Source organism: Lonchura striata, chromosome 10 (genome assembly GCF_046129695.1).
Source record: "Lonchura striata isolate bLonStr1 chromosome 10, bLonStr1.mat, whole genome shotgun sequence".
Classification (NCBI taxonomy): Eukaryota; Metazoa; Chordata; class Aves; order Passeriformes; family Estrildidae; genus Lonchura; species Lonchura striata.
In genome coordinates, this window is record NC_134612.1 from 5,397,846 (window position 1) to 5,413,060 (window position 15,215).

Here is a 15,215-nt window from a genome sequence, read left to right on the forward strand (position 1 = left end):
GGGAGCGGGCAGGCACTCGGTGCTGCGAGCCAAGGGGCAACGGGAACCTCAGCAGCACTTACTGGCAAACACGCAAAACTCGGTTCTGGATCCAGCAGGGACTTTCTGAGCTTAGTTTTGGACAAAGCAGGGGGTGGGCAGCACAAAGAAAATCGCCTCTCCTGCGGCGTTTCAGCCCGCAGGAGGATTCAAATGCCACAGCTTGGGAATTTTCCATCTGAAGCCCCTTGTAAAATGCAAAGCGCTTTGCCCCGCTCTGACTCCTGCCTGCGGAAGGGTTCAGTGCCAAAGTGAAAGACTTCCTAAAAATGGGCTGATCCAGGGAGGGGGGCGATTTAGGAGCTATTGAGAAACAAGGAAGGACAAACAGTGTTAGGTCATTACTTCTGCAAACACAGCCAAGGCTGTTCTCTATAAAAGGGGCAGAAAGCGGTTCCAGAGCCATCACAGACTTGGAGGGGACGGTCTGTGACCAAGGCTGCTGCACCCCTCCCACGGCATCCGACCCCCTGCTCGAGCATGAAACTCGCACTCTTCACTGTGCTATCCTTCGGGATAGTGGGTAAGTGTCTGCTGAAAGCAGCTTTTGGGGAAGGAAGTCACAACCTGGACCCAGGCTTCCCCCAGGCAAGGCTGTTTCGGAGTACGCCAGACCCAGGCAGCTGTTAAGGAAAAGCCGGGACACGAAGCGGTGCTTGCTTTGGCAGCCACGGATCTGTCAAGGAGGACGGTGTTTTGATGTTATTGATGGCAGCCCGTGGGATGGAGGGAGGGTTGCAGCTGCCCGCACTGCGGATACCCACCCTGCAAGGAGGAGGGATGCTCCGCTCCCACCAGCGCGGAGGAGAATGCTTGGGACAGGCTCTGTCCGCACTCCGGCTGTCACGGGGTGAAGGGAAAAAATCATCCTCCGGCCAACTGCTGTGCTGGGAGAGGAGCACGGGCTCAGCCAGGGGGAGAAATTATTGCAAGACCCGCCTGTCAAGCTTGTACGTGTGTTTGGTTAAACTTGAGGGCAGTGACAATAAAATAGAGCTTAAATAATGAAAGATGTGGTGTGCTTCCCACTCTGCTCCTGCGCTGCTCTTTCCTACCCCTGCAGCTGCACTTTGCTCAGGCTCCTGTCTATTTTATGCCACATTTGTGCTGCTACAGGGCTGGCTCTGCTTGGAGCGATTCTTTTCCTCTTTCTCTGTTCACAGCTTTCGCAGGCAAGGGGCAGGTAGCCGTGGTAAGGAGTCTCCTGGCTGCACCTAGCCTGGGGACTGATGCCTGGATAGGGAGGGATCTTCTTCTTGGAGAAGGCAGGTCTCTTCTGATCCCCCCTAAAGCGTGGTGGTGATTAATGTCCTCTGTTAGGAAGTGCTCCCTGTGCCTCTGGTGTCAGGAAGTCCTTCAGTACCTCTGCTGAATATTAGCATGCAAAGATGTTTTTTAATGGTTCCTCCTCTTCCTCCCCTGCACAGAAAGAGACAAGAGGTCACTCAAAAGGTCTGTGATGGTGGCCAGGGCACTCAGGCTGCCATTACCTTCCCAGTGTCACCAGTACAGCTGAGCTGACTCCCTCTGGAGGTGCCCACCCAGCCTCTGCCCCAGGCAGGGTGCTTGCTAGCATTAGGTTAAGGTGACCATGGCTTTGTGCAGCCAAGACTTGAAAAATGCATGATGAACTTGAAAAACATGAAAAAAAAAGAGATGGTGGCCATAGGAACTGAGGCTAAGGATTCTCCCTGTGGCCAAATTCTGCACCTACACTGGGAGGCTCAGAAATCAGGTAAAGAGAGGCTATTTCTGAGATGAAAGAGAAGATGGAAATGACACAGGTTAATCTGGAGGTGTTTGGATGAAATGTGCCATCAAGGTTTGGAGACAGAGAGGGGTACAAATCATCTCTTGGTCTGCACAGCCCTGCCTGGAAGGGGCAGATGGAAGGTGAATTGACAGCACAGGCTGGCCACATCCTTGAACTGCAAGTTTCCAGCATTCCTGGGTTCAGGTTTTTGGAGGAGACTTGAATCTGCATTGACCAGAGGCTTTTGCTTTCTTCTGACCCTCCAGAGCAGCCCTTCAGCTGCTTTTACTGGGTGGGGCACTCGTGGAAGGACTATGGTGGTGCTGTGGCATCTCTCATGGGGTGCAGTGGAGCAGGTGAGACATAGACACAGTTAAATATCATTCACAGATCAGATCATTCAGCTGCCAAGGAGGTGAGAGTGGCAGTGCACTGCACACAGCCTGGCTAGATCAGAGCTGCTCCCCCTCTGGAGTTATTGGCACAGGCACTGCTTCAGTGCTCCAACTTTTCTCTCTGTTTTTGCAAAGGCTTGAGCTTGATTTCTATTGAAGTGGGGATTTGTTCTCCTAATCCTGTGGATGTTGCTGTGAGTCCAGGCTGCTTGAATCACAATAGTCCTGGGACAGGAATGATTGTCCCAGATGTTCCTGATGGGGCACAAGTCAGGCAAGAAAGAAAGAAAGGATCTTCCTGTGTGGCTTGGGAGATCCCGCATGTGGCCATCACCCAAGGCCATGACCACAGGGAAGCAATGACCTTGTGCTCACAGAGATGCTGTTTCTCTCCAATCAATGCCTTTCTACCTCTCTGAGACTATTTTTTTCTGGTTCTTTCTACAGCTCTGTGTTTTGCTGCTCCCCAAAAGCCAAGTGTCAGGTGGTGCACAATATCCTCAGCTGAAGAGAAAAAATGCAACAGCCTGAAGGACCACATGCAACAAGAGAACTTTGCTTTCAGTTGCCTGCAGAAAGCATCATACCTCGATTGTATAAAAGCCATTTCGGTGAGTGGGCAGCACATTCCTCTGCTGGGATGTTTCAGCAGCCTGTTACACCTGGAGATGGAGTTTCCTTTCAGTCACTGGTTGTTACCTGTGATCCCCCTGTTATGCACAAGGATCCAGGAGAGACTCTGGGAAGTGCTTTTTGTGCTCTTTATTAATTGATGAAATCTCTTTGTTGTTTAGAATAGCGAAGCAGATGCCATTAGCTTGGATGGAGGTCAAGTTTTTGAGGCAGGCCTTGCTCCCTACAAGCTGAAGCCCATCGCTGCTGAGGTCTACGAACACAGTGAAGGTACATTTCCAAGCAGTATTTTTAAGCCAAATGGTGGTAACAAACTGAGAGTGCAGAGGCCATCCCTTGCATGAATAGTTCCTATTTATTTTGGTTAGGGATCCAAGATATTGCCCCTGGTTTCCAGCTCCCAGAGGGGAAGGCATGGGGGGGGCAGTTCAGCAAAATGTGGATCATCACCCATGGCCACAAGACCCAGTGTCCTGTTTCTTGTCATTTGCTGCAGTGAAGGTCTCTGATCCCATGAGCAGAAATCATGGTCCTCCTGAAACATGGCATAAAAATGGTGCTGGTCCCAGAGATCTTCTGCTTTCAGTGGCCTTGAACTCTGTGGGTAAAACATGGAGTTGGGAGGCACAGATAAGTTCTGTGATTTCCTGTGCTTTCATCAAAACAGAAAAAAAATATTGGAGAGGCAACAGCATTACTACTGGTTGGGAGGGACACCCAGTTGAGATCCCTGAGGCAAGAAATGCAGGCAATCCCCAGGAAAAAAGGAGAAGCATAACAAGGGCTCTGCAACAATCCCCTCTGATCAGAATGAGATCCATGGCTCCATCCCTATTCACCCATTGTACCATCCTTCATCTCTCCCATCTTTTTCCTGGGAGCCAAACAGATGCCATTTCCCTGCCACATCCAAAGCTCCATTTTCTTTCGACCTCTTCCCTGGAGTTCAGCCTTTTTGTATGCAATATTCAGGGTCAAAGCAACACAGCAGAGTCATTTCCAGTGTGGGAGTTAAGAAAAAGATCCTAAACCTTAAAGGCTGAGGTCTCTACCACCCCCGAAACTCAGTCATTATAACCATATATAGTATGTGACAGACTAGGTAAAATTCTAAAGACTAAATATGGAGCTCCAGTCTCACAAGGCGTCTGTGGGGAGTGGCATTGGAGAAGAGACTTGCCAATGGAGACTTGCAGAAAGATTCATTGAAGTTCCTCACAAAACTGTGGCACCTTGAATGTGATAGCATTTTCAGGTCACCTACTGGAAGTGGAAATGTGCAGCATTAGCTCAATATGGGCAGCATTAGCTCACCTCCAAGAAAATGAGAAAACCACAAGTGTTCAACCAAATTAGCTGATTGCTTCGAAGTGCAGCACTTTGTTCCCTGAAACTGGGGTGTCTAGCAGGATTTGAAATGTTCCTAAGTCCTCTTTTTCCCATTGCTTCATTCCTTTTTCCTGCACTGCAGGCTCCACTACCAGTTACTACGCCGTGGCCGTTGTGAAGAAAGGAACAGGCTTCTCCATAGATGAGCTGCGGGGCAAGACCTCCTGCCACACGGGGCTGGGCAGGTCGGCGGGCTGGGTCATCCCCATTGGGACACTCATCCACCGCGGGGACATCGAGTGGGACGGCAAAGACTCGGGCTCCATCGAGCAAGGTGAGGTGGGGCACGCCGACACTGGTGGTGGCACTTAAGCCAGGGCTGGTGGCACGGTGAAAGGGGCATTTCCCAATCTTCTGTGGGGGCTCTGACATTTCTTGTGGAGCTCCTCCCTTCCCAGTCCTCCTAAAAGAGAATTTTTGACCAACTGTTGCTTCCTTCTCATCCACAGCTGTGGCCAATTTCTTCTCTGCCAGCTGTGTTCCTGGTGTCACCACTGAAGCCAAACTGTACCGTCAGTGCAAGGGGGATGCCAAGACCAAAATGTCCCGCACAGGACCTTATTCTGGATATTCTGGAGCTTTTCAGTGAGTGAGAGTTATTTTTCCTTTGGGAAAACATTCTTGCCCTGACACATGCCAGTTTTTATTATACCAAGGAAGGCTGTGTTGGAATCACGGGTCCTGAGGAGACTGAATTGCTTCTCTGCCATTACAATTTCTTCCCTTCCAGCACAGCTTTTTTTGGAAGACCATTGCTTTATGGCTGTAGTTTATGCCAAAAATAATTTGTTGAAATGGGAGATAGGGAGTTATAATGTCTGATTTTCTCTAACTTTTCTTCTGTTCCTTCCACCTGCAGCTGTCTGAAAGATGGGAAAGGAGATGTGGCTTTTGTGAAACACACAACTGTTCAAGGTACACCTGCAAGATCCCTCATTTCTTCTCTTTCTAGTTCCACCTCTCGCTGCCACTCCATCCTGCAACTTGTCTACACTGTGCAGCTTTCGTTCGTCTCCAGGTCTAAACACTTCTTTCATCTCTTGAAAAAAAGTTTTGCACATTGTGAACTGACTAATCCTTGTTAATGAAAAATGGGATTATCGTGGATCCACATTTTCTTCTCAGAGGTTCTTCTTTGTAGCTGGAAAAGGTGCTTGGTGCAATATCTCTGAGCTAGATATAATGTGAGCAATTGAGCAGGTCACCCATCCCTCTGGAAGGGATTTTGGGGGGAATTCAGCCCATAGCAGTTCACTAACTCTGTGGAGACCAAGGGTGGCCTGGCACATCCAGGACCTGCAGTGAGCTCAGTGGAGGGTCACCAAGGTGGTCATGGGGCAGGAATAACTGTCCTGCAAGGAGATGCTCTGTGGGATGGGCTTGATCAGCCTGGGGTCTGGATACAAGGGGAATTTTTTGCCCCTTGAGGGCAATGAGGTACTGGGACAGGTTGTCCAGGACAGCTGTGCATGGTCCATCCTTGAAGGGTTTCAGGATCTACCTGAAACATCCTACTCTGTCCCTGCCTTGACCAGGGATCTTCAAAAGTCTCTTCACTCTTGAATTTTCATGTAACCTTGTGATCTCAGTCCTGCACCTTGTCTGCAGCCTTGACATTAGTCAGCTACTGGCCTTCACTGACCACGTGCAGCTCCTGACCTGCTCAACCCACTTGTATGGGATTTGTAAACCTATTTGTATCTCTTTGTGCATAAATCCTCATACTGTTGGGTTAGCTACAGCAGAGGCCGAGGTGATCTCTCTTCCAAAGACTTTGCCTTCATATGCCCAAGATGACCCCATTGCAAGGGGAGTGCCTGCAACCTGTCTTCTGCAAAGAATTCCCCCCAAAGCTTCTCAAACTGGCCTTTCTGTCTATTCTCATGGTGATGCAACTCATGGTTCCTCCCTTCCTTCAGAAAATGCCCCAGCTGAGAAGGATGAGTACGAGCTCCTGTGTCTGGATGGCACCCGCCAGCCTGTGGACAACTACAAGGCCTGTCACTGGGCCCGGGTTCCTGCTCATGCTGTTGTGGCTCGAGATGACAGCAAGGTCAATGACATCTGGAACTTCCTCTCCAAAGCACAGGTACCACCAGTCTCTCCTTTCCTTCCTCTAACATCCCCTGTCCTCTGGGTTTGATTGCCTTCTCCAGTTTTCCAAGAGTTTTGGTGTGGTTGTTTGCTGATTATTTTTCCCTTGTGGCAGGAAAAATTTGGCGTGGGCACAACTAGCACCTTCCACCTCTTTGGGCCACCTGGCAAGAAGGACCCAGCCCTCAAAGACTTGCTTTTCAAAGATTCCGCAGTACAGCTGAAGCAAATCCCATCACTGATGGACACTCAGCTCTACTTGGGCTTTGAGTATTACAGTGCTGTCCAGAGCCTCCAGCAAGGTAGGCAGGACATCAAACACCAATGTCATGTCAGCATGGGCTGTGTGGAAGAGTTGGCATTGGCAAAAACAGCCAGGCAAAAGGATCATGTGATTTTCAGACACAAACAGTATAATCTGCAAAATACTTTGTGTGAAATTACAGAACCTTCACAAACTTCACTTACATCAACAAAAGAATTTGTCGTATCCAAATCCAAATTACCACACTGACAAATATGGAAAATCTACACAAACTCCACACCAGTTATTCAGCTGGTGGTAGAGATTTGGCATGGTCAAAACTGCTCCTTAGAAAAACCATTTCTAGATTGTAAAAAGAAGGAACATCCCAGGACACCAGGTTCAGACACTTGAGGGAACCAATGTCCTCTATTTCCATCTAGACTCATCAAGCATTTTCTGATAGCTTTCTGAGGGTCAAACATCCCACAAATGATCTCTGAAACCCACTTAGAATTCGTAGTACAATTTAAAGTACTTCACTTCTGTTAAGTGATATTTGTGGAAGGGAGTGAATGGACTTCACATAGCATCAAACCAGATATTTCAAGTGTTATTCTATAGAAACATAACTAGGTTTCCAGTTCAGGGTGGTCTTAGTCCCATGGCTGTCTGGGTTGTGAGAAGTGAAGAAATGTGGGACATATTACAGGCAGCAATTCCATGGGCGTTCAGTGGTTGTGCTGTTTTAGCTAACAGAAATCTGCCTGAATGACTTGTGTTATGCAGCAATTCACCTTTCTGACCTGTAAGTTGATTTTTTGAGCCTCCTTCAGCTCAAAAATCACCTTTCCTACTCTTGCCAGCCCAGGGCTTAATTAACAAGAACTCCTTGCCCTGAGCAGCAGCAGGTTGGTGTGTACAGGTGGTTTGTGGCTGAGCCCCTCACACCAGGACGTGGCTCTGCAGGGCTCATCCCTGTTTCCCTGTGCTGCCCTTGCAGATCGCCTGACCCCCAGCCGCAGAGACAACAAGATCCAGTGGTGTGCGATCGGCAGGGATGAGAAGAAGAAGTGCGACGTCTGGAGCGTGATGAGCAACGGGGATGTGGAGTGTGTTGTGGCAGAGGACACCAAGGAATGCATCACGAAGATCATGGTACAGTGTTTTTCCCCTTTTCTCCTCACTGTGAAATTCTTAGGTGCTTCTTTTACCATCTGAGCTCTGGAAAGCACTGGCCCGGGGGTGTGCAGCGTTTCATTTCTGCACCTTTCCCTTGCAGAAAGGTGAAGCAGATGCCATCAGCTTAGATGGAGGCTTTGTCTACACTGCTGGCATATGTGGCTTGGTTCCAGTGATGGCAGAGAGCTATGAGGGTAAGCACAGCTCTGTCTCAGGGTCCAGCTGGTGGGGAATGAGCTGGTGCCAAAGTGCTGGTTTTATTCTGGAATTCTACAAAGCAGCTGCAGTGCTTCATCCTGCAGAAATCACAGAATATCCTGGGTTGGAAGGGACCCACCAGGATCATCGATCCAACTCATGGCCCTGCACAGACACCCTGACAATCCCAGCCTGTGCCTGGGAGAGTTGTCCAAAGCTCCTGGAGCTCTGGCAGCCCAGGGGCCGTGCCCATTCCCTGGGGAGCCTTGGGCAGTGTCCCACCACCCCACTCCTCTGGTGGGGAAATCTTTCCCTGATACCCAACCTAACACACAGTGCTCCGAGGCAACTTTGCTCATCATTGCATGCCTTGTCTTTCCATGAAAGCAGAGCAGACATGGATAGTCAGGAACTCTGTTTTAATTAGGATGCCCTAGTCCTTTAGCACCAGCCTTGGTAAAACAGCTTTTTTTAGCTCAGAGAAGCAGCTGAAAGCTGTGCTTTGTTCTGCTGATGCACAAGGTGTTACTTGAAAGGGTCATTTTTACAACAGAGTTTCTCCAGAAATTAGTGGGCTTGATTATTCTTTTGTATTTGAGGTGTATTTAACTTAACATCTTCTTATTCTCCCCTCCTACAGACAATCACTGCGAATCACAAGAAGAACCAGGTAATTACTGCCAACAGAGGGACAGAAAACAGTCCAGAGGGATATCAGTAGAAAAGTAGATATGAGTGGAGAATAAATAGCCAGTCTCCACCCACAGAGTGTCCAGTGCAGATATTAGAATTTTGGGAGATAGGTTTAGCAGTAGGAGGGAAAATTAGGGGCTGCAATAAGATCAAGGAGAAACATTTGGTAATGGCAGAGATTGGTGTGGTCACACTATAACAGTGTCAGGGCTGTGAACAGAGAAAGAGGGTCTGGGCTGCAGCATTAGGAAATTGTTCTTTCTAGAAATGGAAAAGGGGAGAGGAGGGGAGAGTTTTGTCCTTTGCTAAGGAGAGAATAAGAAATCAGGAGTGGATACAAAATCTTCACATGTGCCTTGCCTTCTCATAGCCTTCTCCTGTACCCAGGTATCAGAGCTTCGGAGGGCAGGGAAATGTCAGGGATAATCATTTCCCAGGAGTGTGGTGGAAGTAGATGCCTCACATCTACAAACTCCTCCATTGTTGCTGCCTGGCCAAGTATTTTTAAGCACAAAGTAATTCTGTGCTGTTCATAGGTGCCCTTTCCCAAGTGAAGCCAGTGCTCTTTCCTAAGGGATCACAGTGGGATCCTTGGGTCAGACCTCAGTTCTTCTCTGTTTTATCTTCTGAAAGCAACCTACTTTGCTGTGGCTGTTGTGAAGAAGTCTGACAAGGATATCAGCTGGAACAACCTGCAGGGTAAGAAGTCGTGCCACACTGCCGTGGGGAGAACTGCTGGCTGGAATATCCCCATGGGCCTGATCCACAACAGGACAGGCAACTGCAACTTCGGTGAGTCCAGTTTGGAATCCATTTCTTTGAGCTGGGAATCTGCTCACAAAAGAGTGTCTTACCATTGGATTTTCAAAGTTTCTTGTGCCTCAAATATTCCCTCTTGGAGGGAGGAAATGGAGAAAATGCTGTTATTTAAGGTTTCACTGAGCAAAATGTTAGGCTTTTGGCATCTGCTTCAGAGTAAGATATGGCACATCAGCTGCCTTGGGGGTCTTTGCTTTCTTTTCACATCTCTCCCCTTCCTTCTGCAGCAGCCCAAGAGATATTCCCAAAAAGGGAATGTGGGCTGCCCCACATGGGCCTGGTGCTTGTGCAGGGTGTGGAGTGAGGATAAAAGATGAAACTTAAAGGGATAAAAGATGAAACTTAAAGGGAGGGGAAGGGCTGAAAACAAGGGACAGAGGCTGCTTTCAAGAAACTTAATCTGACTGCCTGAGACTTCACTGAGAGTTATGGTCCAAAAAAAAATAATTAGGAAACATTATCAATGTTAACAACCAAGACAAAGTAAGCATATAATAATTAAAAGGAAGTATCTAACCACATGAAGATACTAGTGTTAGTAAGTTTTATTCTTGGCTTCTCTATCCCCCTGCCTTCCTTTCCTACTGTCCCTTCTACCCCAAGAGCTCTGACACTGCTGCCAAATCCAGCTGCTGACCCATAAATGTTGTGGAGGCTTGGGCTGGCTCTGTGTGAGCTGGGAATGGTTTGCAGGGAAACATTCATCTTTTTATGACAAGATAGTGCCTATTGCATTTGAGCCTTAGGCTCTGCTTCATCACAAAATCAGAGAATCACAGAATCATGGAATGGTTTGGGTGGAAAGGCATGGTAAAGCCCATCCAGTCCAACCCCCTGCCATGGGCAGGGACACCTTCCACTAGCCCAGGTTGCTCCAAGCCCTGTCCAACCTGGCCTTGGACACTTCCAGGGATCCAGGGGCAGCCACAGCTTCTGTGGGCAGCAATAACAATTATCAATAATAACAGGACCCAAGTTCCATGGTCAAAGCTGGATGCACATGATTTGCTGCCTACTGAGTCATGCTCCTTCTCCCAGCCCGTTTCCAGCTCCCCTGTGAGCCAGAACATGTTATTACAATAAAACCTCACTTCTCAGGGCAGGAAAAGTGAATTTCTCCCATTTCTGCCTCCAGATGAATACTTCAGCCAGGGCTGTGCTCCCGGGTCTCCTCCCACCTCCCGCCTCTGCCAGCTGTGCAAGGGCTCAGGGGGGGTCCCTCCGGAGAAGTGCGTTGCCAGCAGCCACGAGCAGTACTACGGCTACACCGGAGCTTTACGGTAAGTGCTGGGGACAGCCAGGCTGCCTCAGTGTCCTGGGGCTGGTCACAGGGGCTGGGTCACAGCTGGAGTACAGCCTCAGGTCCACACTAACTGTTTTTCTCCATTACACCACTGAAAGTGCATATCTCTGTAGTGCTACAGATGTGCCACATGCTTTTCCTTTGCTTTCTGAAAATTGATGTGAACTATCCCCATTCTGTAAAACTCGTGTCCTGGTGCCTCCAGGCAAACACAGAGAGGCACAATCCCTGCCAGAATGGCATAAGTGCTTCTCTTTTAACATAAATAAGGAGTTTAAAGTATGTATTTCAGATATATTTAAAATATTTGTGGCAGGCCTCCTAGACCTGGATGTTTTTGGAGATTAATTGTATAGAATAAGACTCAAGTCTAAATCAAATCTGTGGGAAAAGGACAGGATTCAAGCACTTATATCACTGGCCTCTTTTTCTACTTCCCAGGTGTCTGGTTGAGCAGGGGGATGTGGCCTTTATCAAGCATTCCATCGTTGAGGAGAACACTGATGGTATGTGGTCAGGGCTGATTTCCCCATCTGCATGACTGCTTAAGTGATGTTGAGGCTGATGTTCTCCTTCTATGCAAGCTCTCACTGAATCTCCAAACCCATTCTCTTTAAAGGCAAAAATACAGAAAGCTGGGCCAAAGATCTGAAATTGGACACATTTGAGTTGCTGTGCACTGATGGGCAGCGGGCAAATGTCATGGATTACAGAAGATGCAACCTGGCCAAAGTCCCGACCCACGCTGTGATGGCACGTCCTGAGAAAGCATCACAAGTCCGTGACATGCTGGAGAACCAAGAGGTTTGTAGTGCTGAGAGTAGAAGAAATATTGTGGGGTTGCTCTGATTTTCCCCAAGTCAGTGTGAGGTGGAAGATTTTACCTCACTGCTATGGGGTGACAGCCTTGTCCCTTGCCCTCCATCCCTCCCTCCATCCCTTCCCAAGTGCTCTTTCTCCTCTGCCACCTGAGCAAACACACCTTTAGGTGGCAGTGGGATTGCAGCTGTTGCTGCTGGCACACTATGCTTGTGTGACATGAGTTTATCACCTCCTTTCTGGCCTCTGCTCCTGCTGGGGTGTATCAGAAACTCCTTTGTGGTGTCTGGTCTGTGCCACAGCTGGGTCAGGCTCAGCCCCAGAGCAGGCTCCCTGCACACACACAGCTGAGCAGAACCAGGCTAAACTGTTTCTGTTTCTCCCTGCAAACATTAAGATCAGCTCCACCATCAGGGTCTGGTGAGAGGCACCTGGGGCCTTTGGCTTTTACTCATGGTTAAGTTACAGGACCTGCTGGCAGCATCTCTGCACACAGGGACATGTTAAAATGGGGCAAGAAATGTGCCTACCAGTGAGCAATCCCTCCTCTAAGCATACAGACAGAAGGTTCAATCCTAAATTTCTGGACCCTGGCTTGGGGCTTCCTGGGCTGATGGTGAAGAACCAGGAAGAAGAAGTAGGCCAGCTTTTTACTTCTCTCCTCTTTGTGCCTTTATTTCAGAGACTGTTTGGAGCAAAAGGAACCAGGAAAGACGATTTCAACATGTTTGCATATGAATCCAAGGATCTGCTGTTTAAAGACCGGACAAAGTGCCTGATCAAGCTCCGCGATGGAATGTCGTACAAGGAGTTCCTTGGAGATAAATACTATGCTTCACTTGCCAGCCTCAACACCTGCAATCCATCAGGTAACTGGAACAGCCTCAGAGGAAGTCCTGAATTGCAGTTCTTACCTTGCAGGCATGAGCAGTTTCTTCTGGAACTGTCCATTCAGTGCCTTTAAAGGGAGAAGATGCCAATATTCTTTTCTCAAAGTTCCTTGGGTGAACTGAGAACAGACTTAAAATCTGCTGCTCTGGCAGCAATGTGAATAAAAGACTTTTCCTCACCTTTAGAAAATATGGACTTTGAGAAACGGCATAGAGAACACCCCTGGACCCAGCAGTGTGGGATTTGTGGTTAAAGTCCTTTTTTTGTGGCACACTGTGGATTTTCTGTGGTGTGACATTGTTGGCATGGCTGGGTGTGTGCTGGTGGGATGGAAGTGTTTAAAAGCAAGATCTGAACTTCTCCTTGTCCTTTCCCTTTCCAGATCTTCTCCAGGTGTGCACCTTCCTTGCAGACAAGTAGTGAGATGGGAAGGATCCTCGAAGTGGGGGAGAAAACCTCAAGCCATGACTCCTCTCGTGCCCTCAGCAGCGAACACTGACCTGTGGAGGGCCCTCTGCCTTCACTGCTTTCTCTGCCCTCCCTCACCAGTCTGAAAGTAGCTCTTTGACACTTCACAATTCTCTGCTGTCAGCACAGCAAAAAATAAAATTTAAAATCTAAACTGGTGTCCTGAGATTTTTCCAAATGGCCTTTAAGCCCAATCCTTCCTCAGTGCCTCACACTGTAGGACAGTGACAGATATCAGCATGGCTCTGGTCACTGCTGCCCCTTAAGGAAATTTCTTGCACCATTTGCTAAAGCAAAATGGATTGGATGTACCCTGGTGCCTAATTAACAGATGCTTTGTGCTCTCTGTGCTTTTGCTTTGCTCAGATTATCCCAATGTCTCCCAGGCAGGTGAGGGTTCCCCAGTGTGGTTGGGACACAGGAAGAGGGAGAGTGTTTGTGTCAGGGAAGCTGAAGGAATAAAACCCACTCCAAACCAAAATAATACAGTGGGTGTAAGATGGGAGATGTGAACAAAAGCTGCTGTGTCTCAGATCTCAGCTGGCTGGCTCTGGGTCCCTTCCAGCAGGCAGGACTCATTGAGCACATACATGTATTGATGGGGAGAGTCCAAGCTTAGGTTTCCTTTCTGGAAAAATCTAGGATTTGCTTGGAAACGTGTTTGTTTTTGCAGTTTGTCTGATCAGTGCTGCTGACCTGAAAACAAACATGTAGTTTGTTTTGCCTGATTCTGAAACACAGTGAAAATAAAAAGGAAAGACAAAAAGGGCTGCTGGAGCTCTCTGCTCCAGAGGAACAGCCTGGGCTTATCCAGGGTGTCCCAGTCCTGGAATAGCCTGGGCTCATCCAGGGTGTCCCAGACCTGCTGTCAAGGCAAGAGTGGAGGAGCTGCTGAAAGTACAAAGCTCCTGACTTTGAGGGAATGAATATTTTGAATATGATGATTTTTGGATGCCTATGGTAAGTGTGGTGAGAAGTTTACCAGCCTGGCTGAAAATCCCCCTGGGTGGCAGAAATGCAGAATGTGACAGGAAAGGATGAAATATAGCCCCTCGGTTTACGTAGGATGAATACACTGGACAGGTGTTTTTTTAACCCATTTTTCAAAATTAGCAAAGAAAGAGAATCAGTGCCTCTAACAGGCTGTTTCTACAATTCAGTATGCCTACAGTTAGGAAATGTCCCCTCCCAAAAAAGCTGCACTATGTGCATTTCATGTCAGGTGTAAGCCCTTGTCCCATAGGTAGAGGGCATTAAAGGATAAAAAGAACCTCACTAGAGGATCACTTAAGCTGGAAGGGACCTCTGAGCATCTCCAGTCCAATCTCCTTCTCAAGGAAAGGAATCAGCCAGTGTGCTGAGGGCTTCACCTCCCTGGGCAGGCTGTCCTGCTCCTGGCAGCCCCCAAAGGAGAACATTCCTCTCATATCCACTTGGAACCTGCTTCCCTTCAATGTATTCCCGTCGCTTCTCACCCTGCACCACTGTGGGAAGCCTGGCTCTGCTTCCTGATGCCTGGCACAAACAGCCTGGGACAAAACAGCCCCATGGAATGCTCCAGGCTCCCAGAGTGGCTGGGAAGCTGGGGAAGCCCTGGAGGTGCTGGTGACAGTGGCCAGACATGAGCCCAGGTGTGCCCAGGTGGGCAAGAGGCCAATGGCCCCTGGGCTGTGCCAGCCATGGTGCGTCCAGCGGGCCCAGGGCAGTGACTGTCCCCTGTGCTGGGACCTGTGAGACACCTCCAGCCCTGGGACAGTTCTGGGCCCAGCAATTCACGAAGAACATCGAGGGGCTGGAGCGTGTCCAGGGAAGAGAACGGAGCTGGGGAAGGGAATGGAGCCCCAGGAGAGGCTGAGGGAGCTGGAAAGGGGCTCAGCCTGGAGAAAAGGAGGCTCAGGGGAACCTTCTGGCTCTGCACAACTCCTGACAGGAGGGGACAGCTGTGTGTTTGAGCTCTGCTCCCAGGGAACAGGACAAGGACAAACAGCCTTGAGTTGTGCCGAGGGGTTCAGGCTGGACATCAGGAAAACTTTGCAGAACGAACTGCCCAGCCCTGGCGCATCTGCCTGGGATTTAAAAGCCCTGTGCATGTGGCACTTCGGGACATGGCTCTGCGGTGTCCCTGTCAGCGCTGAGATCACGGAGCTTTTCCAGCCTAAACCATTCCACGTTTCCCCAGGCTCCCCCAGGGCGCCCCGGCGGTCCCAGCGCCTCAGGGAGGGGAACTACATCTCCCGTGAGCCCCCGCGCCCGCCCTTCCCGGCGTGCCGCGCGGCCGGGGGCGGGGCGCGGGCG

The 15,215-nt window shown here is 49.2% G+C and overlaps 1 protein-coding gene across 1 annotated transcript; it reads left to right on the forward strand.

Moving 5' to 3' along the window:
• The first annotated feature begins 219 nt into the window (after positions 1–219).
• Positions 220–13,074, forward strand: TF (transferrin). Its single transcript, XM_077785598.1, has 17 exons — positions 220–562; positions 2,635–2,798; positions 2,982–3,090; positions 4,292–4,483; positions 4,659–4,794; positions 5,069–5,124; positions 6,129–6,298; positions 6,419–6,605; positions 7,551–7,705; positions 7,830–7,923; positions 8,568–8,597; positions 9,254–9,412; positions 10,575–10,719; positions 11,184–11,248; positions 11,362–11,546; positions 12,244–12,430; positions 12,835–13,074. The coding sequence occupies exons 1-17, from the start codon at positions 520–522 to the stop codon at positions 12,870–12,872; spliced, it is 2,115 nt and encodes a 704-aa protein (XP_077641724.1). The 5' UTR covers positions 220–519; the 3' UTR covers positions 12,873–13,074.
• The last annotated feature ends 2,141 nt before the right edge of the window (positions 13,075–15,215 follow it).